General features: G+C 51.0%; 1 protein-coding gene and 1 pseudogene across 1 annotated transcript; both read right to left on the bottom strand.

Annotated features, from left to right (window-relative positions):
* The window catches only part of LOC116807532 (uncharacterized), a 1256502-nt pseudogene that overhangs the window by 875669 nt on the left and 353010 nt on the right, over positions 1 to 27823 (bottom strand).
* Positions 10751 to 27650, bottom strand: LOC140681521 (hydrocephalus-inducing protein homolog). The gene is made up of 10 exons (XM_072921413.1): positions 27567 to 27650; positions 24161 to 24280; positions 21614 to 21733; positions 19725 to 19859; positions 18128 to 18327; positions 17902 to 18020; positions 16379 to 16583; positions 13230 to 13422; positions 12102 to 12201; positions 10751 to 10899 (listed from the first exon to the last, which is right to left on the bottom strand). The coding sequence occupies exons 1-10, from the start codon at positions 27648 to 27650 to the stop codon at positions 10751 to 10753; spliced, it is 1425 nt and encodes a 474-aa protein (XP_072777514.1).

Raw genomic sequence — 27823 nt, 5'->3', positions numbered from 1 at the left:
CCCGATCCCTGGCCCCCTCACTGCCCCACAAAGCTGATGCACAGCAGCAGGGCTGGAGAAGGCAGGGAGCAGCAAGCCTAGTAAGGGACATGGAAGTGGTGCTTAGCTGGCAGTGGGGAGGCAGGGCCAAGGACAATGTCCTGTGTGATCACGCCCTGGGTAAGGTGACCCTCAGAAACGCTCCAGTGCCAGCACAGCCTGAGATCTCAGCCGTCAGGGTCCCCAGAGTGACTGTGAGGAACCAATTAGATTTTTAGTCATGCCTCAGCATAGGCTATAAATCCATTTTCTGACATGGGCTGAAAAACTACAATATGGGCTGTCCACGTGCTGGGAGCCCTAACTCATCCCACGCGTAAAGGAGGTTGGTGGCAGACAATGCAGGCAGGCTCCGTGTCTGGGGGCTGCCAGCGACTTCCCCCTCGGAGGAGGGCAGACCCCGAAGCCCAAGAAAACTTTGCCCGCCTGACCAAGTCTTCCTGAAAGGGCTGAGTTATGGGAGTGTGAAAAACATGTTCACTCTCCTGTGAAAATGTAAAAAGTTTAATAAAGGGCAATAGGAGACAAAGACCACAGCAAAGGTTGTTAGGGCCGGGTGCATCTTGGCACTCAGCCAGGAGCACGCTGTCACCTTCGGGACACCCCTTAAATACCTTTTCCATTACACCAGGCTGTTGCATATTCATAGTCCTTATGTATTTCCATAAACTAGTTTACACATTCCAGGAACCATTTTACATGGCTCCTTGGTTCTGCCTTTTTAGGGCGTGTGTGTTTCTTAGCTGGGTTTTGGGTCCTTCTCTTTATCGCTTCCAGTTTGGGCCTTGGTCCTCACTGCCTGCAGACAGTGAGTGCTGATGGTTGGCAGATCTGTTCAGGTGTCCTCATCCTGTGTTCACTGGGTGTTATCCCATCCAAGCAGGCATTTTAACACAAGCATGGCTATTTCACTGCCATGTCTAAGCTTAACCAGCAGCAGAAATACAAACTGTATCTTTATAACAAAGTTATTTTAACACCACACATATAAAATCCACATTTTATATGTGGATTCACATTCTCTGAACAGAGAGAGGCATGATTCTCTCTCCCAGGATTTTTCCTGGGAAGTTGTGAGACGCAGTGAGAAAGCTCAAAGAAAACAATTCTTCTCTCTGTTTGCTGCTCCTGTTGTTTGCACATGTGGAATGTGTTATGGAGATTGTTTACTGAGAAGGGATTTGTTAATTAGACACCGGTGATGGCTGTTTGGATTGATTAGCCAATTGGGTCAAAGCTGGACTATCTGCAGACAGTCACAGGTTTTTCTTCAGTATTTTTTAGTATGATATAGTTCTAGTACAATATATTATAAGATGATATAATAAAGCAATTATTCAGCCTTCTACAACATAGACTCAGAGCATTTCCTGCACAGGGGAGTCACATTGCTTTGATATTAATATTTGCGAAAAGCCAATGTTATAATATGTATCTATGACAGGAGGAATCTTAGCATATAAAAGCACTGCCGGTTTTTCCCTGCCATTTTTGGGGTTTTTGTTGGGCTGGGAGCACCTGGAGGACCTGGCTCCCTACAGAGCCATTTCTTCCCTGTCTGTCTACCCTGCTGTCACCGCTTCCCCTCTCACCAGGGCAAGCTGGTGCTCTGCTGTCTCCATGAAAAACATGAACATTGATCTTATATGTGTCGTGTTAAAGTAACTTAGTTATAAAGATATCATTTTTATTTCTGTTGTTAATTAAGCTGAGTGAAATAGCTGATATAATGTGCTTGGGTTAAAGTGCCTGCTGGCATGGGATGGCATCCAGTGAACATATGAAGAAGACACTGTATAGCTCTGCCAACCATCAGCACTCACCGTCTGAAGGCAGCCTGGGCTGGGGCCAAAACTGAAGATGATGACAAAAAAGGACTAAAACCGCAGCCAAGGAATAGGCACGCTCCAAAAAGGGCAGATCCAAGGAGGAGCCATGCTAAGCAATTCTTAGAACATGTAAACTAGTTTAGGGAAAAACTTTACTATGCAAAAGAGTCTATGAATATGCAACAGGCTGATGTAATGGAAAAGGCACTTAAGGGGTATCCCCGAAGGTGACAGTGTGCTCCTGGCTGAGTGCCAAGATGCACCCGGCTGTTATAACCTTTGCTCTGTGGTCTTTGTCTCCTATTGTCCTTTATTAAACTTTTTACAAGTTCACAGAAGAGGGAACGTGTTTTTCACCGTGCAGCTGGCAGCACACTTGCTCCACCTGCCCAGCAGGACGCCGACGGAGCGTCCCAGGGTTCCAGCAGTAATGCTCTGTCCCTGTCCTCTGTTACTTTCTCCGTTTCTCATTTTCTCTCTCTGCTCTCTTTTCTATCCCCTTCTGGTCGGGACCATACCCTCTGTTTATCAACAAACAGTTTTCAGATACAGTACTTCCTGCATTTGTGCCTTATTTTCATCTGAGAAATCTACCAAAAAGAATTCTCCTCTACTCCCCTGACAGCAGGACAGGACAGTGACCAACACATTCATGCCTCCTGCTGGTTTCTGCCTCTGACAGCAGAGCCACCCACCAGCCAAGGCCGTGGGGACTCTATCAGGAGCGCCCTTGTTTGACCTTCTCTACCCCTATCAGAAATTGCGTACAGCTCTCTCTCTCTCTCTCATGGCCGGGTTTGGGTTTTCCCCTCTGACATTTTTCCCCCTTTCTCCCCCTCCTTTTTCCCTTCAACGCTCTCCTGGGCCACCTGGCACAGGGCTGGGGTCCGTCACTTGTGCTACTTACAGTGGTGGGATTGACCAGGAACACACCAGGCAGACGCTGGTCATGAGCGTTAGGCTTCAGCACCCAGGTGAACTCAGTCCTGCCAGTGTTCTCCAGGGTGACCGTGCTGTGACCAATTTCATTAAATATCTGGAGAGAAGGCACAGGAGCGGGAAGTTACAGACCCAGGCCTGCTGCTGGGAATCTCCTTCCTCTCTCCTGGGCTTGGAAGCAGACACATCGTGGGAGCAGGGACCAGGCAGGAGATAAGGGCACTTGGGAACCTGGGGAACCCCCAGGCACAGGGCACCTGCGCAGGACCAGGGAGCTCTGGCAGCACACAGAGGTGTGGTAACAACCCTGTGAGGGCCAGCAATAAATGAACTGGGGCACACAGGCCCTCTGCACTCTGAGGGGTCACCAACAGCCAGGAGAAACAGAGACAGCACTGAGGCATTCCAGGAGAAAAGGCATGCAACTATTGTCAAGCAACACACATGCAACAAGGGAGTCACACAGGGCAACAGAGACAGGGCCAGCAGCTGGAAATATCCGTGGGCTTTCAGCTGGAAAGTGGGGATTATTCTAGGACAGTCTCTCCAACTCTAGCGACTGGAAGCGCAACTTCTTCCCTTGATTATTTGTGGATTAAGCAGGAGCTTTAGACGAGCATCTCCTTGGAGGTCAGGCTTTAGGCGTGGATCAGCAGAGGGATGCCTCAGGGACATGACCCCCAGGGCATCCCCACTGGGACCCTGCCTGCCCCAGGAGGTAGTCTTAGGTACCCAGAAAAAGAGGCACTCCCTACATTTTTGGAGATGGCTATTTTAAACCAGGTTGGATGCCAGATGTGTCCCTCAAAGGTTGTACTTCCAAGCCCCAGAGCCAACAAAGGGGCTGGGGAGGGGAGGGAGCCCTGGGCCGAGGTGGGCAGGAACCCGCTGGCCGTGGTTCCAGGGCAAGGAGCCGTGCCAGGGGCTGTGTGTGGTACCTGAGGGCCACAGTTGATCTCCCAGCAGCTCAGGGAGTAGCTGAGGCGTGAGCTGATCAGCTCCACCTCGTAGGTGGGGCCTCCCTCCACACAGCACAGCGCCTTCACGCTGCCGAGCATGTCACGGCGGCCAGAGAAGGTGAAGGAGACCTGCTGGCTCTCTCCTGGCTGCAGCACACCTGACAGCGGCAGGATACTGAAAGCCTGGATGGAGGACAGGAGAGATTGAGGTGTTGAGCATGGAAATGGGTGCAGAAGAGCATCTTGGAGCAAAGTGCAGCTGGACCTGGAGGGGCCTATTTCCCAAACACAGCCAAAATCACCCTAACCTCATTCTGCATCCATGCCACTGACCAGTGGAGGGAGCATGGGGAAAATCTTCTCCCATACTCACGGATCAATGCGCTAATTAATACACTACATTAAAGTGAACTGGGATGTCTTCTGGCAGTAGAAATTCTCTCTGATGCACAACATGCCTTTAAAAAGCATTTCTTACTGCTTTTAGAAAAGGAGGAGACTCAGACTGAGAGCTCTTGGAGCTCAGGGAGCTCAGGGAAGGACTCCAGCCCCGCTCATCTGACTCCTGAGGCTTTTCCCCCCTCTCTCTGATTTGTAGCCTGCTTTCTCCAGGTGCTACAGCAAAAGCTCCTGCAAAAATTTCCTATGGACCACCTGATGAGGTCCAGGGGGAGCAATGCCCTCCATAGGTGCTGCACAGCGTCCTTGGGCAGCCCTACAGCATGTCCTGCACGGCCCCGCCAACACCCAGTTGGTGCAGCAGCACTTTGTATGGGCCTGGAGGGACGTGAGGCCCCTCTGTGGGCAGTGCTGGGGGCCACCAGTGGGACTGGGAGCTACAGCCCTGCTTGCCACGCTGGCAATGGGCAAGTGAGACAGATTCCCTCTTACCTCCTCCGCTTCGAGGGGAGTGTGAGGTGCATCCACGGAGGACGTGATTCCTGCCAGCTCCAGTGGCAGGTGAGGGGGTCCAGGAGTTTGTGGTGGCACCTGAAAAACAAGCCATTTTCTATGCCAGGAGGAAGAGACAGCCACTTTGCAAAATCTCAGTTTGTAAGATAACTTCAGGGCCACCAGTGCAATACCAGCTCTCGGGTGAGAGCTGACACCTGGAAACAGGTAGTCTGGCTGGGCTGGGAAAAGGGTACATGGAGATCAGGACTCATCACAGCTTGCTCTGGGAAGGAAGTTGGAGGTCTTACCATGATGATGCAGATAAAAGTCCCATCTTACATTGTGAGGAAAACCAGGCCCAAAAATCCCACACTCAGCACAGGTCTGTAGGATCTGAGTGAGCTTCTCCAAGGAAAACGCTCCTGTTTCTCCCTCCCACGCACCCCATACCCAGCCACGGGCCCTGCTGCCCAACCCACAGGGGCACAGGACAGCAGGGCAGCAAAAAGGGAGGTCAGCACGAGCGTGACTTGTCAGTGGCAAGCTGGGGAGACAACACAAGCAGTGTGTGTACAAAAACAATCTACCTCTGTTCCTAAAGATTGGGCAAAATCCTGTGCTTCTTTAAGGGCACTGTCTACCTCCTCCTTTATAATCCTGAATCTCCTTCTGTATGCTGAGCAATCCAAACGGGAGGTTCTCTGCTCCTTTGGTGGTTGGGGTTTGAATTTAGGTGGGTTAAGCTTATACCTGGAAAACAACAGAAATGTGAACAGGGACCTGCAGTGGGAGGGAGGAGGGAGGGACACCTGCACGAGCAGCTCCTGCTCAGGATGCAGCCCCTGGGTGGCTGCTGGAGTGCTGAACTGAGAAATGGTCTGATCCAGCCCTTCCCAATCCAGGCTGGAGCAGGTCTGTTCTAAAGGCAGCCCAGGGATGACGCCCAGGCAGCAGCAGTGCAGCAGCTGCAACTGCTTGAATTGAGCACCTACAGAGGACAGGGATTAACAGCTTGTGGGGATGCAAGAAGTGGCAGAGGGAAAGACACAGAAGGCAAGCAGAAAGGTGGGGTTTGAGGCACCGAGGGGCAGACCCGGCCAGTGAGGAGCCAGCCCAGCAAACCCCAGTGCCCAGTGCCAGAACCTCTGCAGCTCCACCAGGTATTTATCAGGAATGATTCCCTGACAGTGTTGGGGGGGTTGGTTGACATTTTCCAACACTCCCAGGTGACTCAGGTCACATTCCCCATTTTAAAATGAAGCAGGTGCCTAGGGTAACTCTGCTTGTGTTTCTAATGCCACGTGAGGGACACAGTCGAGCCGTGCCTGCCTGTCACCCTGCTGAGCTGCAAGTGCTCCCCACAGTCAAACACGACCTGGATGCTCCATCCCCAGACAGGCATTCAGGGCCTGTAATGACCTGCTCCCCAAGGAATCACTGCCTTTAGCTTTGTAGCTTGCTACCTAAGGCTGGGTTTAATTTCTGGGTGAGGGGCAGTCTCGTCATAACCCCCAAAAGATCCCTAATCATCTATTCCACTGTCTTTAGTTTTCATGAATGGTTTGAAGCAACTTCCCAGTTGCCCAGACAACGACATTTTTCACTCTAAAGCAGAAACTCTGAGGGAGGCAGGGATATGAGATGATGTGATGAACAAGTCCTGCTGTCAAACAGGACAAAACCCACCAGGGACATGTTGCAGGGGAAAAGTCAAAACGAGTAACGGGTCACAAAAAAAGGGAGTGAAGATCCAAGGTGTCTGCTGAAAGCTGACCCCTGGGAGGGAAATCATCCTGGCACTAAAGGAGTTGTCTCAGCAAAGAAGGAAAGGGAAGCTAACAGACATTCAGCATCAGCCCAGGCACCAGGTAGCTTTTCTCTGGTGTTGGGACTTTCTGGGCATCCTGCAGCACAGTACAAAGGAGGAAGGCAAGGAGCAGAGAGCAGCTCCTGCAGAGAGGACCCATCCCAAAGCAGAGGGGCCAGAAGGGGCTCCAGCAGCACTGTGCAGCTGGCACTAGGAGCCCTTCATCAAGGTGACATTGCCTCAGGCCACAGAGGTCTGAGAAAGCAGCTTTCACCCCAGCTTTCCTTCCCAGGGGAAACCCCTATGGGGGCTAGGCAGCACCAAATTGGTGGAAAACCTTTTCTCGGAGCATCCAGGCTGACCACAGCTGGTCAGTGTTATTTGAACAAGGAAAGCCAGAAGCAGTCTGTCAGATCCTAGGTCAACAGCTTTGTTCTCTGCCAAGTACAAACAGGGCACCAGGAAGAAGAGCTCCAAGGAGAGGGCAAAGGTGCACATACCCCAGCTTGTCAGCCTGGCTGTCGAAACAGAGTGACCAGTGGTACTTGGCGAGAAGAGGGCTGCAGTTGGTCATCTCCAGAGAGCGCACTTCTTCAGTGCCACCCACGAACTCCAGCGTGCTGGGCTGGATTTGCAGGTTTGGGAAGCAGTTTTTTCTCCAAAGGGCGTCATGGAACACCGGGGAGGTGTCAGTGAGGCAACAGGTCTTGGTGTTGGGAGAGCCTAGGAAAAGGACACAAATGTCCATTTAGGCACCAATCATGGCATGACTCCTGGTGTGAATATCCTGGTAGGATGAAAGTGTGATTGGAGTTTAGTTCTTTATTATTTGAACGACAGCTCACTGAGAAGCTGCACGAGGAATTAATTGTCACTTAGTTCCCTTTGACACTGATTCCAGACTGCAGCCTTGAAAATGCCCACTCCTAGCCCTGCTGAACACTGCAAGCTTCTCTCTCTCTGATGGGGAGGAGCTCCCTCGCCCGCCTCAAACCAGCACCAGTTATCTCTCAGGGACGAGTGTGCACCCAGACCGAGCATTTACTCTGAAAATTCAAGCTGCAAAATTCCCTGTTAAGTCTGCCAAAACTCCCATTGTATTCAAAATACATAAACAGTGAGTGACATGAGTTCACACCCATTCTGGTCACTGTGATTACTGTTGCCTTTCTTGTTTCATTTATTCAAAAGGCAACTTAACAAGTGCCTCAGCAGTGATAAGGGTGGGGAAGAAGCAGCTCAAGAAAGCTTCCTTCCTTCCTTCCTTCCTTCCTTCCTTCCTTCCTTCCTTCCTTCCTTCCTTCCTTCCTTCCTTCCTTCCTTCCTTCCTTCCTTCCTTCCTTCCTTCCTTCCTTCCTTCCTTCCTTCCTTCCTTCCTTCCTTCCTTCCTTCCTTCCTTCCTTCCTTCCTTCCTTCCTTCCTTCCTTCCTCCCTTCCTCCCTCCCTCCCTCCCTCCCTCCCTCCCTCCCGTGTAAACTTCTGTTACTGTGTTGTTTTTTGTGCCGATATATTCCAGTAAAGAATTGTTATTCCCTTTCCCATATTTTTGCCTGGAAGCCCCGTAATTTCAAAGGTATAATAATTTGGAGGGAAGGGGTCATCTTTCCATTCCAGGAAGATTCCCGCCTCCCTTGGCAGACATCTGCCTTTTAAACCAGGACAGGGACACCAGAAAATACTGACTTTTTTAATCTTGGTTCTATTTGATCTCACAGTGGCAAAAATACTGTCTTTCTATTCTATTGGTTCTATTCAATCTCACACCCGGCAGCCCTGGAGTTCACACCCTGAAGAGGCTGCTGTGGCAGACCATGACTGAGGGATGCTTTTATGTTCCAGTGCTCCGTTTTGGAAGGCACAGATCCCCCACGCTGTGTCCCAGCCCAGGGAACACTCACCAGAGGAGATGTCCTCCAAGTTGAGCTTAATGGTGTCCGAGAGTGAAGTCGGTGCGGTGACACTGCCCCTGCCGTGGCGAGGACAGAGGAGGAGATGGCTTGGTTAAAGGGAATTAAAGCAGAGGTCTGGCTGTCGTGGCTCGGGGCTGTAAAACCTGGTGTCAGGGCAGGTTTGAAATCAACACCCCGCCACGTGCTCAGCACAGTGCCCCTGCGGACAGGAGGCAGCTAAAGCCAAGTGGCCAGCGGCCAACAGCCACTGATGGGGCTTTGGGCACAGGGCAGGCAGGAAAAGCCCCCTGGTTGCTGGTGGTCCCATGAAGGACCCTGAACACACACCCAGACATGGCTCTGTGCCTCAGTTTCCCCATCTGTAACGTGATGGACATAAAGGTGTCCCCACAAACTTCTGTAACCTTTCCTGCTTTGCTACTCCCTAGCTGCAACTGCTGCTCCCATGGAGGAGCTTTCTCAGGAGATTTTGACCCACACAATCATTACAGAGTTTTGAGACATGAAGCCAAGGGAGCCCCAAACACCCTCTGAAAAGAGCAGCAACAGATCTACACAGTGGACAGATGAATCCTGGAGGAAAGGACCAGCTTGTCACCAGTGCACCAGCTGGCACAGCCAACAGCAATAGCTTAAACAACCAAACAGGGGTGTCCTGAATCTAGCACACCACCTCACCTGTCCTTAAACTCAGCAGACAGGCTCCAAAAGCCACAACATCCACTGAAATCAGCACTTGAAGCTGCACAACATCATGAGTTTATTTCATGGCTGATGCAAATCGATGCCCACTCTGCCCTTTGGTTAAAAATCAAGGACCAGCTGTGCCTTCTGTTGTATTCCCAGGACTGCCACTGGCTCTGCTCTACACCTCCCAACAAGAGACACCTGCCCTTGCTCAAGGACAAAGCTGCTGATGCAATAACATCCCATGAGCAGTTCGGGGGAGGGACACAGCAGAACAATTATTTGATGGTGAAATGTTCCCTCTTGATTTCCAAAGTAAAAAAACAGCACTTTTCCTCTAAAAACAAAGCCAGCATACTTGTTTCTCTACTATGGGCAGACCTACTCACAACTTTTCTCTTGCTAAGTAGTAACTTTCTTGTTCTTTTTAACCCATCTCCCTTATCTCATTGGTATAATCGACTGCAGTTTGCTTTCATTCCTTCACTGCCTTGACCCAGTGCCTCCCAACAGCAGCTCCCAGCTCCACAGCTCCAGAGCAGCCAGATCAGCTCTCCTGCTTACCCTACACGATCCTAGCAGCACATGGCTCAGGCTAGCAGGGACAAGCCCTCATGCTGCTGCGGTCCTGAGGAATGAGCTCTGCCTCCCCTGTTTTCAGCCCTTCTCCCTTCTGCTGGGCCAGGATTCTCTCTTGCCATGGCACCAGCCCACGGGATGACACCCCTGTCCTTGGGACAGTTCCTGCTGCACACTTCCCTGTGTCCCACATCAGCCCTCTCCTGGCTGTGGAAAGGAGCTCCCAGGGCACTCTTTGCACAGGAGCTGAGAGCACGGCTCGTGCCCCACAGCATGGCTGTGAGAGGTGAGGTGAGGCTGCTGCTGCCCATCTGGGATGGATTATTAATGGGAATTTTTACAAACACTGCTGCTGGTGCAGAATCACCCAGGCTGGCCCACCTCCAAAGCCCTGGGGGCCTTGCTGGCTGTTCAGGGGGACATCCCAGAGCAGCTACTGCCCAAAGCTGATCCATCCCACTGCCTGCCATGGCCCAAGGCAGAGGGAGATCCCTGTAGGGAGGATGGTGCCAGCTCACAGGTACCCACACAGGGCAGGAGGCATCCTCACACTAAGGCAATTCCAGGATCAAAGCAGAGATCAAAACCTCAGGAAAAACCTTTTTTCTCTGCTCAGCCTAAAAATGAGGGAGATGTCCCAGAGACAGCCACAGATGTGCCCACCAAGCTCCCACAGTCCTTACTTGATAGTCAGGATTGCAGGCCTAGGAGATCCAGCCACACTGAACTGGAATTCTTCCTCAAATGTCCCCAGCACGGTGGCACCGAAGGAGACCTGGATCGTCTGGGTCCCGCCTGGTGCAATGATGCCTTCCTTGGGTGCAAACTTGAAGCAGAAGCCCACGTTTGCATTTGAGGAGATATAGGTGAAGGGAGCATCAATAGCTCCTAGGTTAACCAGCTGCACCTGCAGCAGCAAGAAAGCAAAATGGAAATACATGTGGAATCTTCCCTTCTCATGAGTTATTGTCTAATGATGCAATAAACATGCACTTTCTAACTTTACACTGTTGGAGAATTTTTGTCCATCTCAGTTGGATATCGATATTAGATCGATATTCATATTTTAGTAAGTCACCACCAGGCTTTCTGCTGCCTCAGGAGCCATCAGGATCCATCCCAAGTCCTGCTGCTCACCTCACGAACGTGGGGGGTGTTGACAGAAACGTTCCCAAGGTTCAGTGTGCAACAGTTCAGTTCAACCAGGGGTCCTTTGCCGTGCCCTCTGAGGCACAGGGGCAGCCTGCTCTCACAGCCTGGGGAGAGATGTCCATTTCAGTACAATAATTCCCTCTGTTACACTGCATTTTCCAGGCTGCCTCAGTGAGAGTCCCTGACTCTGAGCTGGATGCCACCAGCTCCTGATGCTGCAGGAGAAGATATGGACCCTTCTTTTCCCTCAGGAGATATCCCTTGGGGCTGACTTGCAATTTCTAACCCATTCCTTGGGCTGGTTTCCAATCTTAGCCACCAGTCTGCTGAGTTTCAAACACCTCTGATGTCCTGTAGTGGCAGGCCAAGCAGTAACGGGTATAAATTGAAAGAAAGGAAATTTAGGTTCCATATTAGGAAGGAATCTTTTACTGTGAGGGTGGTGAGACACTGGAGCAGGTTCCCCAGGGGCGTTGTGGAGGTTCCAGCCCTGAAAGTGTTCAAAGCCAGGCTGGATGGGCTTGGAGCTCCCTGATCTAGTGGGAGGTGTCCCTGCCCAGAGGCCTTTAAAGTTCATTCCATCCTGACCTTCCTATAATTCTGTGGTGTCCTTCCCATGCACTTAGAGGAGCTCTGAAATCCATTCAGTGCAGCCACAAAGCTCATACAGAGTTTGGCAATTGCCAAACTACCTGGCCCAGTAGCACACGGCTTTGTTGCCAAAATCCTCAACTTCTGGCACTCAGCATTGTGTTCTCCTTCCACAGACTGAGCTGCAAGGTGACAATTCCCACACAGGGACAGAGGCAGGTGCTGGCCAAGGGTGCTCCTTCTACAAACACCCTGGGCTCAGCGGGGCTCAGCCACTCTGGTCTGGTGGTGTCTGGGCAGTGGGAGTGATCCAGGGTCACGGAGCCCATTTCTAACTCAGCTCCTACCCCCTGATGATGGATCTGTGTCAAATGGACCCATCCTGGAGGTCAGTGGCCTAGAGGGTTCAGTGCTTGCTCACTAAAGCTGTTGTGCTCTGCAGCTCTTTGGCCTTTGAGGAAATGCTGGCAAAGCCATGGCAGGAAAACCTCTCCCTGCACTGCCTGGATTGTTCTGGGTTCAGGAACCCAGACACAGGATTCTGAGCCCTGGCCTTGCACAGGAGACTCCCTGGAAGCTGCAGGGCCAGTGGGGATGTGCCAGCACTGCCCTGCTGGCCAGGGACTCTTCCCAGCAGTTACAGGGGAGCCCAGTGGGCTCAGGCTTGCACCATGGCTGCACTGAGGCTGAGAGAAGCAGGGGAAAGGAGCTGGACCTGAGATGTTGCAGTAAGCCACACTTCGGTACTCCAGTGCCTCTGTGGGTTTGAAGGTCACCTTGATTTCAGCCGAACTATTCGGCCCAATTTCTCCCTCCTAAAACAGAAAGAGACAGCAAAACATTTATCTTCAAACTTCACATTTCTTGTTTTCAACCACAGTCCTGCAAGCCTTAGTTTAGAGCATAGTGATGAGTGAACAACACAAGGAGCCCAAGGAAACACTCCAAACCCAGCTCAGCACACTGCTGGAAGCTCTCAGTGCTCAGCTGATCAGCTCCCACTCTCCACAATGTTCCTACTGCTCTGACACAAGCCCTTGGTCACATCATGCTGCTGTCAGCTACAGCGGGATGCAACTGCCACTGTGCACTCATGGCTCTCACAAGAAGAGAACATGATCCCCTTCCTTGGAAATAAAAATATTAATTTAACCTGTGTTGAAAGAAAGCAGCAGTGGGGATTATTCTGGGGTTTACTCCAAGATGAGAAGGGATTTTGCACTGTGCCGACACCAGGCACTCATCATCTCTCACATCTTCAGTACTCAGAACCAGGGCTCTGGCTGATGGGAGGATGTGGGGGTTTGCTTGCACAAACAGAAAAGGAAAAGGTTTTCTGTCCCTGTGTGCAGGAGAACTCAAAAGGCCCATTTCAACCTTCCACCCTTGTGTCCAAGCTCTCAGAGGACACTGGAAGGGACACTCAGAAATAGTGCAAGGCGTGGTTACAGGTGGGGATGGGCATTTCTATGATTAACCATGGCAAGCTTGAGGTCACTATGTGAACTGGCAGAGCTCCAACACCCTCTGCTGAGCCCCTGCCTACAAGAACTGCTCCCTGTGGACACTGCAGGACAGCACAGAGCGCCCTTGAGCTCGAGCCCTGGCAGCAGAGCTCGGCTTTGTCAGGCTCCCAGCCCTGCCCTGAGCCTGCAGGGCAGAAATGCTTCCAGCAGGGAGCTCTGCAGCTGCACCAAAACTCCATGTCCTCCCTCCCAGCACATCGGGCCAGCTGAGGATCTGCCAGTGACCGCATCCCGGTGGGAGGAGGGAGAGGGGGAGGAGGAGGAGGAGGAAGAGGAAGAGGGGAAGGAGGAAAATGAGGTTCTCAGCTATCACTTACCACTGGCTCAATGAAAAAAATGTCATCGGAGAACAGCATGGGGTCTTGTTGCACCTTTGCTATCTCCTCCAGGACCTTGTTGCTCAGGCGGGCAGTGTGATCTTCACAAGAGCCCATCTCTGACTCTGATGTTTCCTCCTCCGTTAAGTTTTCCTGCGACTTCTCTGACCACGGCCGCAGAAAACGACACTGCCTGCAGCCACAGGAGAGACAAGGCCAGCAGATCGTTTAATAAGCCACATATTTGCAGAGGGAAGTGTGAGTGCAGGAGGGCAAAGCACCTGGGGAGGAGCAGCAGCAGCTCCCCAGCAAGGGCTGACCCCAGGCCATGGGGTCCCACATGGATCAGAGGATAACTTGCTGTTCACTGGCACAGCAGGTCGTTTTACTCCACACCTGCAAGCTCAGGAGATGTTTCCAAAGCCAGAGAGAACTTCCTGCCTCAAAGCCTCTGCCAAAACTGAGGGAGAACCGACCAGGCACTTCAAGTGGGTTTTCCTACCACTGAGCTGCTCAGGGGAGGCAGATAAAGATCATGGAGCAGGACTTCCCTGGGAAGGGGAGACGAAGCTGGGCTGCAGCTACGTGTTACCAGCATCACTTTTTGTTTCTGCCGTTTTGGACCTGCCCTGATCCCTACTCTGCCTTTCACAAGAGCATCCCACAGCACTTCCAAAGGAAATTGATGCATTCAGGCACCGCACCCCTTCAGTGATATTCAAGGTTTTATGCATGAAAACAGAAGCTCTGAGAGGTGAGGGGACTTTGTTGTGCAGGAGGGAGACAGCAAACTCCTGGAGAGGCCTTTTCATGACCCAGAGCTTTTTGGGTCCCATCCCAGTGCATGGTAGCAGAATGTCCTGAGAGGGAAAGGATCCTGCACTGTGTCCTCTCATTAAAAAGGTTCTCTCAGCTCTGAGATCTCAAAAGCTGCTCTGACAGCAGGACAGTGGCCTTGGAGCTACAACCATGCCTAAGACTGGAAGTAAGGAAGAACAAAATGTCCTGGTGGCAGTCTAGGACACAAACTGGTATGAAAACAAATGTAATCGGAAAAAACCCACAAAACCGCAAACAGGTTGAAGTTTACTTTGGGGGAACCTAGTTGCTTCTGAGGGCAAAGCAGATCACCTGGGGTCCAGGCTGAGGCAGGGAAGTGGGGAAAAAATGCTAATAAAGAGCCCAGGGAAGTAGCCAGAGAAGGTCATGGGGTTTTTGTTAACACACAGAGCTTGTATGGAAGTTAGATGCTAAGTAAGGAGATGGAGAACAGTGGAAAACCAAGAAGCCCAGGGCACTAAAGCCATTCAGGTGGGCAAGGGTCAACCTCCTGGTCCTTTGCAGGCAATTTAAAATTACTCTGGGGACTGCAAGCGACCTGGCCCTCAGCAACCAGGGGCTTGCCACGGCAGTTTTGGCCCAGCAGTTTTGGCCCAGCAGTTTTAACCCATCAGTTTTGTCTGAGCAGTTTTGGCTCAGCAGTTTTGGCTCAGCAGTTTTGGCCCGGCAGTTTTGGCCCAGAAGTTTTGGCTCAGCAGTTTTGGTTCAGCAGTTTTGGCTCAGCAGTTTTGGCCCGGCAGTTTTGGCCCGGCAGTTTTGGCCTGGTGTTTTTTCAGGTTTTGTGTGGCAGCTCGCACAAGCAGCCTGAGCACAAAAGGTGCAGCCACCCACCTTCCTTGTGCAGAGGGTTGTGTCTTTTTGCTGGTTGTGAGGTGCTTGCCTTTTTTTTTCTTTTCTTTCTTCTTTATGTTTTTGGGTTTTTCCCCAGCGATGGTTTAGAAATGATGAAAAGCCATTGCTGCTGCTGCTAGCAGGAGTGCACTAACTCAAAGAGACCCCCTCAGGAAGGGCACAGCTGTCCAGGCCCCTGGCTGCAGGGAGGGTCTGAGCCTGGTGTTAATGGCAGAGGAAGTGCAGAAGACACCTGCGTGTGGTGTGAGCAGCTGAAGGATCTGCTCTGCCCAGTGGCAGAGCTTAAGGAAGAAGTGGAAAGGCTGAGGAGCATTAGGGAGAGTGACACAGAAATAAACTGGTGGAGTTACACCCCTCCAACCCTGAGAGAAGCTGAGCAGGAGTCAGAGGAGCTCTGCCCTTCTTGGGATCAGGCAGAAGGAGGAGACCTAGGACACAGTGGGGAATGGAAATGGGTCTCTCCTGGGGAGGCAATAAAATTCCATCCTGACTCCCATCACCTTCCCAGGTGTCCTAACAGAACAGGTATGGGGCCTGACTCCAGAGGGTCAGGCAGATGACACGAAAGAAAAAATTCTGCCTGGAGAGTCTCCCAGCTGCACTTGGTCTGTCAGACAGATCACAGCCTCAAGAATTAAGAAAAGAAGGGTAGTGGGTAGTGGTAGTAGGTGACTCCCTTCTAAGGGGAGCTGAGGGCCCTGTAGATTGACTGGATCCATTCCACAGGGAAGTCTGTGCCTCGCTGGGGCCCAGGTACAGGATATCACCAGGAAATTCCCTAATAACTAAATGAACTTCATCTCTTCACCACTGTCTGGGGTACAGTGACTGTGAAATAAGAAGAGTTCTCAATATTCAGTGAAACAAGGAGGGGCATGGACAAAACTTTCACTCTGGACTTCTGGAGGGCAGATTTGGCCTGTTCAAGAGGCTGATTTGGCAAGAACCCTGGGAAACAGCCCTTAAAAACAAAGGGGTCCAGGAAGGATGGACACACTTCTAGAAAGAAGTCTTGAAGGCACAGGAACAGACTGTTCTTGTGTGCTGAAAGACAAGCTGGCAGGGAAGACAACCAGCCTGGATGGGCAGGGACCTTCTGAAGGAACTAAGGGAAAAAAAGAGGGTGTAGCACTTTGGAAAGAGGGTGAGCTGTTTAAGGATGTTGCCAGGTCATGTAAGAAGAAGATTAGAGAGGCAAAAGCCCAAGGAGAACTTGAGGAAATCCAGTCATTGCAACCAACCTTTCCTTCCCAAAATGCCACCCTTGGTTGGAGTTTAAGTGGAACTGGAATGCTCAGTGCTGAGCTCCTGAAGCCAGCAGGGACACACACCCTAGTGCCAGGCATGGTTTACTTGGCCCAAACCATTCAAAAGCACCAACACCCCCGAGGCCACACGTCAGTTTTAGTCTTGGGCCATGTATCTCACTGAAATGAGATATGAAATGTCAGACCAACCTCCTCTTCTCTCGATTCTCTCCTTCCTCGGTAGGAAAAGCCTTCCACTGGAAGTGGGCCGTGACGTTACTCCTGTTCTCAATGAACATGGTTTTGTGGTTTGACATGGAGATGAACGTTGTCTGAACCGCCACGAAATTTGTGCTCAACCCAATGTTGAGCTCTACAGCTTCTGCGTGGAGCTCTGTGAGGCTACTTTCTTCACCTGGAACAAAGCAAGGGGGAGTCTTTGCTCAGCTCACTGGCTGATGGAAGCACGAGGAACAGCTGGCTGATGGAAGCAAACCACAGGTCACAGAAGAAAGTGTCACAGTTTTCAGCTGAGTCAGCAGCTCCATGGATCAGTCCATTTATCACATCCTGACAGCTCTGTGTGTACAGCATGAGGATGTCCTGGGCACCTCCTTAAACACCTTATTTCTGAGAGTGTTTGTGCAGATCTGGCCCCAGGGTGACCGTATGTGCAGTGAGATTTGTCAGATGTGCTCTGGTGACCCACTCAGATCCCCGGGATTTCTGCATCAATGTCCTTCAGGTGACACTGAGGAGCCCTGTTCAGTACTGGCTTGCCCAGGCTCTCCCTGGGCATCCCACGGGACTCCTGTCTCTCCTGATCCCTTGGATCCCTTGTTGCTGACAAGCAAATTTGCCTGGGGGCATGTGGGCAGCAAAAGGAGGCCCAGAGGAACAAGTGAAGTGACAGCCCACAGCACGAGGGGACACAGGTGAGGAAACACAACCAGCCTGGCTCTGCAATATGACAAACCACTACAAAATGAACACCGTGAAAATCATCATCATCTCCCTGCCCAAACCCACAGCCGCATCAGTCTTGAAATATTTTATATTGTTCTGATCTCAAAAACCAAGCTGGAGCATTTCAGATTAAATAAAAAAGGGACAAAGGGAAGATTAATAAGTACAGAGCAGCTTCTAGATGAAGACTGACTGGGATTCCTCAGTCTAGAAATCACATGGGAGATAGATGTGAGAGGTTTGCAACAGCATGAATGGCCTGGGAAATGGGGACGAGGAAAAATTTGTCTTGATTTGTCACCAAACAGGAACTCGAGGGCCTGGAAATGTTATCAGACAGAAACTAATAGATGTGTAAGGGCAGTATAGAAAAAGGGTCTGTGACAAGCCAGTGGATAAGCAGCATACGGGACAGAGGTGTGCAAGAAACACATTGCATTGGAGAGAGTCTGATGGAAACCTCACACCTCACATACAGCACTGCCCAGGAATAAAACAAAACTTCACCCAGGCATAGCCACACGGTAGTGGAGAATCAGGGATCCTCCTTCCTCCACTCAGCAACTCCCAGCAAAACGGGAGTCCAAAAATCTTAGTCCCGTTAGAGGGGATCCACTTTCTCAACCCCCTAAACACCAAGGAGTTCTCTGTTTTCTTTGGGGTAAAGCTGAACAGGGGAGGGACCTCTAGAGGGAATGGAGGGGGATGGGACAACAGGGAGCCATGGTGCAGAACTGTCCTGTGCCCGTGCAGGGCCCAGCACTCACCTGTCTTGCAGCACAGAGACCCCAAATAGTCACCGGTCATCAGCGCGTGGAATCCCACTGTCACCTGCACGGTGTCAACAGCGCCCACAGTTCCCGTGGCTGGAACCACGGAGAAAGGACTGCAACACAAAGAGAGGGCAGCAGCTGCAATGCTCTGGCTCCTTCTGTTGCTCATTCCCGGCCCTGGTACCACCCAAAGGGGTTTTGCCCAAGGACAGAGCCTCACCTCTGGGTGCTCAGCTGGTAACGAGCTGCCCGCTTACTGACATTACGAACCAGCAGAGTCTTCTGGCTGCTGTGCTTGACCGGACACTCCGAGAAGTCCAGCTGGTCAGGGAACTCCAGGATAGCTGGGGCACCAATGGCCTGAATTGGCACAACTATCCTTTCCCTTGCAGTGGTGCAGATGAGCTTGTGGGAATAATCCTGCAGGAAAGGAACCTAGCTCAGCACAGGACATTTAGTGCCATCCCCATGGCAGAAGAAAAACCATTTCCTATAACCCTTCAAAGGCATCGATTTACCTATTCTACCCTAAAATGAATGCTAAGTTCTACTAATATGTCACATTTTAAGGGCACCAGTATGCTTTGCAAAACCTGTCTCAGTGGCATTAAGCTCTTGTGTCACTTGGGCCATCCAAAGAACTGCCTTAGGCCACCATAATTTCTACTCTAAATTTTAATGATGCTAAATAATTCCTAAGTCCCTTCTAAGGAGCTGGGGAACACAGGACATTCCTGTTTAGGTTTCTGTATTCCCACTGTCTGAGAAGAGAACAAAGTGTTAAACTGACTGTAAGCAACAAAAAGAAGATGAGAAACCAGATGCACCCAAAGAGCTCCTGCACCTCTGGCCTGGTGCAGAAACATGGGTTGGCTCAGACCTGCCCTCTAACTTTGCCTGTCCAACCAAGTCAGTAGAAGAACAGCACTAAGAGGTGGCAGCATGCTGTTGGAAAGAGCCTCCCTTTGTTTGCCGGCAAGGCTTCCCCCTTCCATGCCACGTCCCAAACCCTTCTGTATGAACAAGCCTCCAAATCACAGCACTGAGATCCGACTTGCCAGGGCCCCAGCACCAGTGTTCAAACCTCCCCAAAAAAGCAGGTTTGGCATGGAATGGGTGCCAGCCGACAGAGCCACCACAGTGACAGGCATGAAGGCAGAGGCACAGCAGTGTCACTGCTGTGGAGTCACAGCTCTGCCTGCAGGTCGTGCCTGCCCTACACGAGCTCTTTCAGGCAGGTGGCCAAGTCCCCTGCAGCTCACCAACCTCCTGCTGGCTAAGGGCACCTAGAGCCCAGTGTGCCCGTGCCAGGCCGGGCTCACGGGCACAGCACATCCTCTGCCCTGGCCCTGCAGCTGTATCATGGTCAGCTGTGCTCTGGGACAGCACAGCTGCAAGGCTGGAGAACAGAGGGTGTGAAAAAGCACAGTCTTTGCTCCAGCCCAGGGTGAGGCAGGGAAGCTGTTGCCAGTCAGGAAGGAGGAAAGCTCTCAGACCTCTTTGTTCCTCTAGTGTTTTCCATAACAATGAAATCCCTTCCACTGTACCTAGAGATGGCCAAAGATCTAGCAACACCCCTCTGTCATTTTCACTGTTCCCCTGCATCTTGCCTCGGGGATGCTCAGGAATGTGCAGGGAGGGAAGCAGAGCCTGTCAGGCCTGGGCGCAGTGCCTGACAGCATGAGCCAAGCTGTGACTGGCTGCAGGCTGCCTGCCCACGGCCTGGAGCCAGGCTCACAGCATGGAATGGGGCTGCACGGAGAGCAGGGAAAACAATGGCTTTGGGGGTAATTCTGTTCTGGCTCCTCCAGTCTCACCTTGCCCTTGCCAGGGGTGAAGCGGATGCGCACATGGGCAGGCACACCCGGCATCACAACACGGTATGCGTTGTTGGAGCACGCCAGCTGGAAGTAAGGCGAGCTCTCCATGGAGATCCTCACCACCTCAGGCAACTGCAGGAAAGATATGAAACCATTGTTTTACCACTCGTGAAACAGGACAAGAGGAGACCTGTCCATGCCCTGGTGACATCCCTCCTTGACCCCTTTTCCAAAGCACTTTCAGCTGTGGAGCCACAGGCACGTCATTCCTGAAGGTGAACCCAAATCCCTTCTGGGTCCAGCATTTTGGCCAGGGGCAGTAGGGCAGTGCCTGGTGGGAAGGAAGGGCCAAGCAGGTCATCACCAGCACGATGGAGACAGAGCACTTGAACCAAGTCATCTGCATATTCAGCCAGACCAAAAAACCTGCTGGCTCCTGCCTGCACACAGCCACGCAGTAGCCGTGTTCCAGAGGGGGAATGTGCTGTCTGAAAGCAAACCAGCACATTATCCTGGGGGAAGGAAGAAATTCTCTTCCAGCAGATGAGGTTTGGGTGGGGCAGTTCTGGGGATACAGTCATGCAGGCAGACCAGCAAGAGAGGAGACCAAACACTTTGGCCTTACTGGGAATAAAAGCAAACCTGAAAAGCAAAAGGAACACAGCAAGACAACCCCTAAAACAAGAAGATGGCAAAGAGAATTTAAATGGGCAGTAAAGCAGTGAGGAAGTATCATAAAACCATGAGAGCAATCAGCTGGCCAAAAGTGACAGAAACACAGACAGGCTGTGCCTACTGACTGTGGGCTTCGAAGGCATTTTCTGCCTGGAGAAACATGACCAGCACTGACTCACAGTGTGGTTCCAGAATTAAAAGCCAGTCTTGGCTCTCCAGGGGTTCTTGCTGCCTGTGTAGGCAAGCTGGGCTGCTGGGCATTCCTGCCTGCAGCCAGCAGGCCAGGTTCTGTCCTCTGGGATACACAGACACAGCAAACATGCATTTTCTAGCACAGAGGTATCAACCCCCGAGCACCAAAATGCTCTCAAGAAGTCTAAAGTAGATGATTTTGACTCCCTCCTGTCTCTTGCCACCAGCCCACTCTTGGCACAAGGCTCATTTGAGAAAATGTTTCCCTGACTGAAATGCAAATGGTCTCCATTTTCCTCTTTACAGTGGAACACAACTGCTGACGTTTTTTACCTTTTTCCCTCTCAACTCTCTTGGGAAACTGTAAAACAATCACAATTTCAAGTGAAGGTAAAAACCTCCAGGAGCACATGGCTTTGGATGTGCTGTGGTTCGCCAAAGGGAAAGCAGAGCACCATGCTGCTTTTGGAAATCCTGAGCAGAGCTGGATGAAGCCTCGCAGGAGCCCAAAGTGGCACCTAAAGGCTTCCTGCTGCTTCTGCTACATCAGCCTGATCCCAGGGCTCTTTCAGAACACACTTCCTGCAGTGCCAGTGCCAGCAATGAAAAGTGATTCCAGCATCAAGTGGAGAAGGCTCAGACCCTGAGCTTTGACTGTGAGCTGCACAAAGGGAGCCAAACAGGCTGAGAGAGGCAGAGGAGCCAAGATTAACCTGGGAAACACAGGATGTGGTATACACTCAAGGCAAAGCAGGAGAGCAGGTAAGAACTGTACAGCCCTCAACATTCCTATCAATCCAGAGCTTTCAAGAGAAGGCAACTCCTTTGGGATAGATACCATCAACACATGGCCAAAATCAGGGAGAATTCCCAGCACAAGAAGATCTTGCAGAACAAAGGTGCTGAGACATTTTCTTGTGGATGTGCTGCAGCAGGTAACTTGCTTTGCTGTACACTCTGGCAATTACACCACTCTCCTCTTCCAGCACACTCTTGCAGCTCCACCCCCCAGCACTTACCTTGTCCTTATTCACGAGAGACACCACCATTTCAGAGACCTCATGAGCGACAAAGCCCCGAAACACCACCTCTGGTGGGCAAATCTGAAGCAAGTTCTGCTTCGGGGGAACTGACGACAACTGGAGAGGCGAGAGAGAGCAGGGAGAGGTTCAGCTGCTGGGAGGAAGGGGCATGAAGGATCCCTTACACTGATCCCCAGTGAAGTACAGGCTCTGGGTGAGCACGTCTGCCCAGCCCACACTGGGCAAACAGTGGCTCACCCACCTCTGCTCTGAGCTGATCAAGAGCTGCTGGGCCACACAGAGCAGGCTCAAGCCAAGCTGCTCTTTTGGCACGTATTTCTCCAGGTTTCCTTCTCCACAATGCCAGGCAGCACTTACCTTAAGCACAGCCCTGTGCCCGTGTGGTCACAGAGCTCTGGGGCACTGAGTGAGCACTCATGGAGTAAGTAAAACCCACAAATTTACATCAGACTCTATGGGAAATGATTTTAGGATGTCCTTTACTCTGAGACAGGGAAACCAAGGCCCACACTGGAAATGGGGGAAACTGGAAATATCTTTTTTATCTAGAACTTAGACATCAGTAAGAAGAGAACAGTACCAGAGGAGGTGTGAGAGGTGAGGTGATATTTTGCTGAAGCCAAAAGGTTATCTAGCGAAAGAATGGAATTTGCTGGTTCTGTGTGTTGTTTGTGGTTTGGATTTGTTCAGGTTGGTTTGTTGGGTGCTGCTGTGAGAGGGACAGGGTTGAAGAGCTGACCAAAAGGAAGCAGGATGAGAGGGGAGGGGACAGAAGAGCTGGCAGCTGGACAGAATGGAAGTTCCCGAGTACCCATCCAAGGGGAAAGGGGACAGGGACCGCCCTGGCGGGGTACAAAGGAGATAGGAAGATTGCCATTTTCTCAGAGGGTGTGTTTGTTCGTCTCTGGGGGGAGGGAGACATGCCCAGCTCAGCTGAATTCTTACTTGTTACAGAATTTCTGAGAGAGAGAGGGCATGATTTATGTCTGGAGTGAGACTTGAGCTACCCCCTCAGACAGGCCGTGATAAGCGGCCTTGGTGGGGCCTCGAAGCCTTTGATGCAGTGAGAATTCAGTTGTGGCGCAGTCAGAAATTATGTTAAGGTAACTACAAAGTAATGAGCTATCCGAGCATGAATTAGAGTAGAGCTGCAGTGTGCAAAGCCTGACCACCTCAAGGCAAAGGTAAACAATGTTAGCTTGCCAATCAGAGTGCCTTTGTAAACTGTAAACTATATGGGAGTGTATATAAACTGCCATCCTGTCACGAATAAGGGGAGAATGTTGCATTAATCATATTGGTTGGATGTGCGTTCTGTCCTGTCCAATTTTCCCGTTTTATGAGGTCCCTGGCTTTTGTTACTAATAAATAGTTTTCTTTTGCTTTGATGATTTTGTCCCCTTTAATTGTATTTAAAAGTTAGTGCGTTTCAAACAGAGGTAAAAGCAAAAATAAAGTAACACAGAAGTTAGGGAAAAGACAAATGAGTGCTGAATGAGGAAAAGGTTCAGTTATTTTCTCAGCAACTTGGGTGAAAGTAGAGTTGGTGACTCCTTTTTCCATGAGCTTTAAATGGGTGCTTTCTTGTAATTATTGCCATTTTACATGATACCATTGTAGAGGCACATCTGGGCTGACACAACAACAGCAAATGCTTGTGGAGCAGAGACATTGCTTTGAGAAAACTCTCCCCTTTGTCTGCCTTCTCCAGCCACACTGCTGTCACTCCAGAGACACAAGCAGGCCTCCTGTGTGACTCCCCAGGAGACACAGCCTGCTGAAGGGACTGGCTGCAGCACCCTGTCCCTTGGCTGTGCCCTTCCCTGAGGTGCTCCCAGCGCCCCTCTCCAGGGCAATCCTTAACCAGCGTCTCTTGCTGCCAATTTCCTGCTCAGCAGCCCACCTCGGTCACCTACCCCTTTGGACTGTGCTTTATACTGAGCCAGTCCTGCCACAAAAGCAGCTTTAAACACACCTCTAGGTAGGCCCTGATGCAGATAAAGCACATCCATTCCCCTCTGCCCAGGGCGAGTCCCCTGCACATTGGCAGCCTGCAAAATCTAACACCCCGTCAGGGTCCAACACATTGTTCCAACCCAAAGCATTCATGAAATTCCTTTTGTTCAATCTGAAGTAATTACTGCAGCTCCTCGGCCTTCAAAGGCCAGCGCTGCCACTCGGAAGGGAATCCTGTGACCCCGAGCATTTGATGGCGACCACACCAAATCAAGAGGTGGCTACTTCATCAGGAGAATGGCAAATGGCAGTTTTGTGCCTTTGTGTCCCCAGCCTTCCCCCCATTGTTTTAGCAATGGCAGCTACACTTAGGCAGCTTCAGCAGAGGTTATTTGTGTTGGCTTAGTGCAGATCAGGACTCCCATCCACCACTACCAGCAGTTTGCACCGACACCAGGACCTGGACACTGAGGTATTTTGCTGGAGGCAAGCCTGTCACAAGCACACACCCTCTTCAAACTTCACATCAAACAGGTGTGGAAAAGGAAAAGAGCAGGAAAAGGCTACCTTTGGACCGGTCTTACTCATGTCTAGAAATGGGCCAGTTCTGGGCGGAATATTCTCCGCAATGCTGGCCTTCTTCTTCGTGTTGAAAAACTTCTCCCACAGGGACTTAGAGGGAAGCAGCTGAAAGGCAAAAATAAACCAGCTAGAGTCTCAGAGATGTGCTTGTTCACAAAAGCTTTTCTTGAACAAGTGGCACTGGTGAACCATTTGTGATCACATAGTCTAGGACAGTCCTGGAAGCCCTGGAAGTTACTTGCTGAAATACTTAGCACCAATAAATTAATAATACAGAGTGGAATACACATACTCCCACCCCACGGCTGCGTCCCATTAGCTTCTCTGTGATGTAATGTGACATCTTTGGGGATTTCTGATCCTTGGGCATTTGTTTCCTCTTATGTTTCATTGGACTGAGGCATTGACCTTTTCAGAGAGTGGGGAGGAGCTCTCAGAACTCCCCTAACTCCATCCATGGACAACACTGAGAACTCACAGCAGGGAGATGTCGCTGCTGGGGGAGTCCAAGAGACGCAAGAAAGGAACGTTGTACCAAGAATGAGGAACACAGGAATGTGTCCAAGTTTTTGTTTTCTATGTTAATTAGCATTTGTTTTCTCTGTCTGGGCTCACAGACCCCTCCACAGAAGAAAACAGAGGGATCTCCTTGACAGAGCCTCAGCAGTGGGGCATCTTCACTCCAGTGAGCTCCAGACGCCAAGGGACCTCTGTGGCCTGACTCCAGTGCTGCCTGCAGGGCTGGATCTGCGCCCACACAGGAGATGAGAGAGAACAGCTGGCTTGGAAGCTCTTCCAGCTGGGACCAGCCGTGTCTCTCTAGGCTTTGGGCAGAGTTTGAGCTTTCCCTGCCCCACCACATGCCCAGGTGCCCAAGGGCAGGTTGGTCAGAGCAGCACAGGTGAGTGCCCAGCCTGACAGAAGGAATTGCTGTGGCAAAGGGAAAGGGACAGAACGCACGCTCGCAGCTTCAGCTGCACATTGGTTTCACTTGGCTCAGCCAGGCAAGACCCTGAGGCAACACACGGTGTTTCCTACTGCACCAGGACAGCCCCCACCAACAGGAGCACGGCACAAAGAGGTGGGGAGGGCGTCTGCAGCTTCACAGCGCTGCTGGACAACAGGGGCAGGGAGAGGAGGGACACGAGAGGAGTTTCCAGCCTTAACACAGCCCCAGTGGGTACTTACACTGAAAGACTTCAGCGCTCCCCTCGACCACAGACGGGGTTTCAGGATCTTTTCTCGGAATCCGGAATCCATTTTGAAGGGAGGATATCCCAGATAAACGACAATGCCTCAATGAAACTGCAAGGAGCAACAATGGAACTCTGAAAATCCAGAACCCAATTCATGGCAGATTCAAGGCATATACTGGTGCTAAAAATTTTATAGTATTTGGAAGTAGCTCAATGCTTGTTTGGTGTAAGTAGCTGGTATTGTTAGGCCTCTAGCTGGACTTGATTCGAACGATATGGCTATGTTGTGCAATTCAAAGATGGATCATACTGAAACCTGGAGGTAAAAATCTGAACATTAATAATAGTTAGAACAGACAAAGATGTAGCTTAAATATTAAATACGTAAAAATAGCTTGAATGGATATCCTCTTCTTTAGGCTAAACCAGCCCTGTTCTCTCAGCTCTTCCGCACAGGACTTGTGAGAGACTGCAATGTTTTGGCTAATGGCTTAAATATTGTTATAAAGGACTTTCTGCCCATTGTGACTGCATAAAGAAGCTGCGACCACCCAAGCCCACCCTTCCCTGAAAACGCCTCCTGACTGGAACTTTGGACTGTGAGTTAGGCTGCCTAAGGGAACTTGAAACAAGACAAAGGTGACACTATTGCCCACTTATCTCAGGTCTGGGGAGAAGTAAACAAAGCTGAGGAGAAAACCTATCCACAACAAAGCCAAACCCAGCAGCTGTCCTGAAAATCAGCTCTGTCTGGGTTCAGGGCAGGGAATTCATAGCCACAGACTCATCTGCTGAGGCCAGGTTTGCACACAAACCTCCCATCAAAGACCTCCAAAGTGCCCCCAGACCCATCCCTGAGGCCTTGCACCAGATGACTGCAGGCCATGCCAAGTAACACAACAGATCTGAAAATCCAGAACCCAATTCATGGCAGACTCAAAGGATCTACTGGTGCTAAAGATTTGATATTATTTGAAAGTAGCAATAGATGGAGTCAGACTTGCCCCGCCCCAGGGAGGTACCTGGGCAGTCCCACCTTGCCCAAATCTGCATTAATCCACTGGAGTCTTACGTTTTGCGAGAGAGACCTCACCACAGAGAAGACCAGAAGAGGATTTTATGGTATGCTGATGGGATCCATGGAATGGTGATATTTTTAACTTAATCAGTCTCTGTCACTCTCTTTCTCCTCCCTCTTCCGAACCCCACCCTCCCTGACACTTTTTCTTTCTTTCTCTCTCTATTCCTCACATTTACTGTTAAATAAAATCCAGACTATTGACTTTGGCAATTCAGAGGCATCTCCCTAATAATTTTAATAACCAGATGATAACAACCCACTGAAACTTGACCAGAACTCATTCACCTTTAAGCAGTTTAAGCAATCACTATAGGGAAAAAAATGCATAGACTAGTACATTTAGAAAATGTTGCATTTCTTCAGTGCAAAAAAGCACAATCAGTAGACCATATGTCATTCATCCACTCAGCTGTCCATGCCGCTGAACTGCTGCACCAGAGGACTGGCATTATCACAGCCTGCATTTCCCTTTGGCATTCTCTTTCCGAGCACAGATGAGACAAAACCAAAACGTTCAGCTTTAGTCAATCTTTACCTTCAAAGGAAATTCAGGACTGTGTAGCAGAGACCAATGCTCTGCATGTTCAGGAATCCTTTGCAGAGACCAATGCTCTGCAAATTCGGGAATCCAGTGCAGAGCCCAATGCTCTGCAAATTTGGGAATCCTTTGCAGAGACCAATGCTCTGCAAATTCGGGACTCCTTTGCAGAGAGCGGTGCTCTGTGAACAGTCACTCGGCCAATGGCCCAGTGCAGCCGCCTGCAGGAGCCCAGGCTGGCACACCCAGCCCGGAGCCGCTCTGTGGCTACTGAGCCGTGCCGAGCACATCACCGCCGCACGTCACAGACGCCGCCGCCGCGTTCGCGGTTTCCAGGCACCCACGGCACCCGATGGGCGGGGCCGGGCGGGGCCGGGCCGAGCCGGGCCGAGCCGCAGCGATTTTCAAAGGAGATTGGCACTTGAGCTACTGACTTCGGTGCTTTCTGTGAAAAACGCCAGTCACTTGGGTTTTAAGATTTTAAAAGTTTAATAATTAGAGTAATAAATTAACAATTACAGTAATAAAAATTGAAGAGTTAGCACAATTACAAGACAATAAAAAGCAAAGAATTACGGACGTCCGGACGCTGTCTGTGAAAAACGCAGCGAGGCCTTTCCCGCCCTGCGCCGCCGGGATCTGCCCGGCGACCGATGACATCACTGCAGCCTCGAGCTGCCATTGGCGGGCAGCAAAGAGCGGAGCCAATGGCGGGGCCGGAGGCGGCTCTGGGGGCGGGGCCGCAGCGGAGCGGCGCCATGGCTCCAGCGCTGGGGCTGGGGGCGCTCCTGGGCCCCGGGGCGGCGGCGAGAGGCGAGGGGGACCCCGGCACC

Source organism: Taeniopygia guttata, chromosome 37 (assembly GCF_048771995.1).
Source record: "Taeniopygia guttata chromosome 37, bTaeGut7.mat, whole genome shotgun sequence".
Taxonomy (NCBI): domain Eukaryota; kingdom Metazoa; phylum Chordata; class Aves; order Passeriformes; family Estrildidae; genus Taeniopygia; species Taeniopygia guttata.
Note: the sequence above shows the minus strand (reverse complement) of the source record. Positions and strands in the feature narration are given on the sequence as shown.

Excerpts from the sequence above, each read along its gene's own strand:
- LOC140681521 (XM_072921413.1), bottom strand. The coding sequence starts at position 27,650 with ATGTCATCGGTCGCCGGGCAGATCCCGGCGGCGCAGGGCGGGAAAGGC. Across the intron at positions 19,860-21,613 it reads CTCTCGTGAATAAGGACAAG|TTGCCTGAGGTGGTGAGGAT; the intron begins GTAAGTGCTGGG and ends TCTTTCCTGCAG. Across the intron at positions 13,423-16,378 it reads GAGAATCGAGAGAAGAGGAG|GCAGTGTCGTTTTCTGCGGC; the intron begins GTTGGTCTGACA and ends CTGTGGCTGCAG.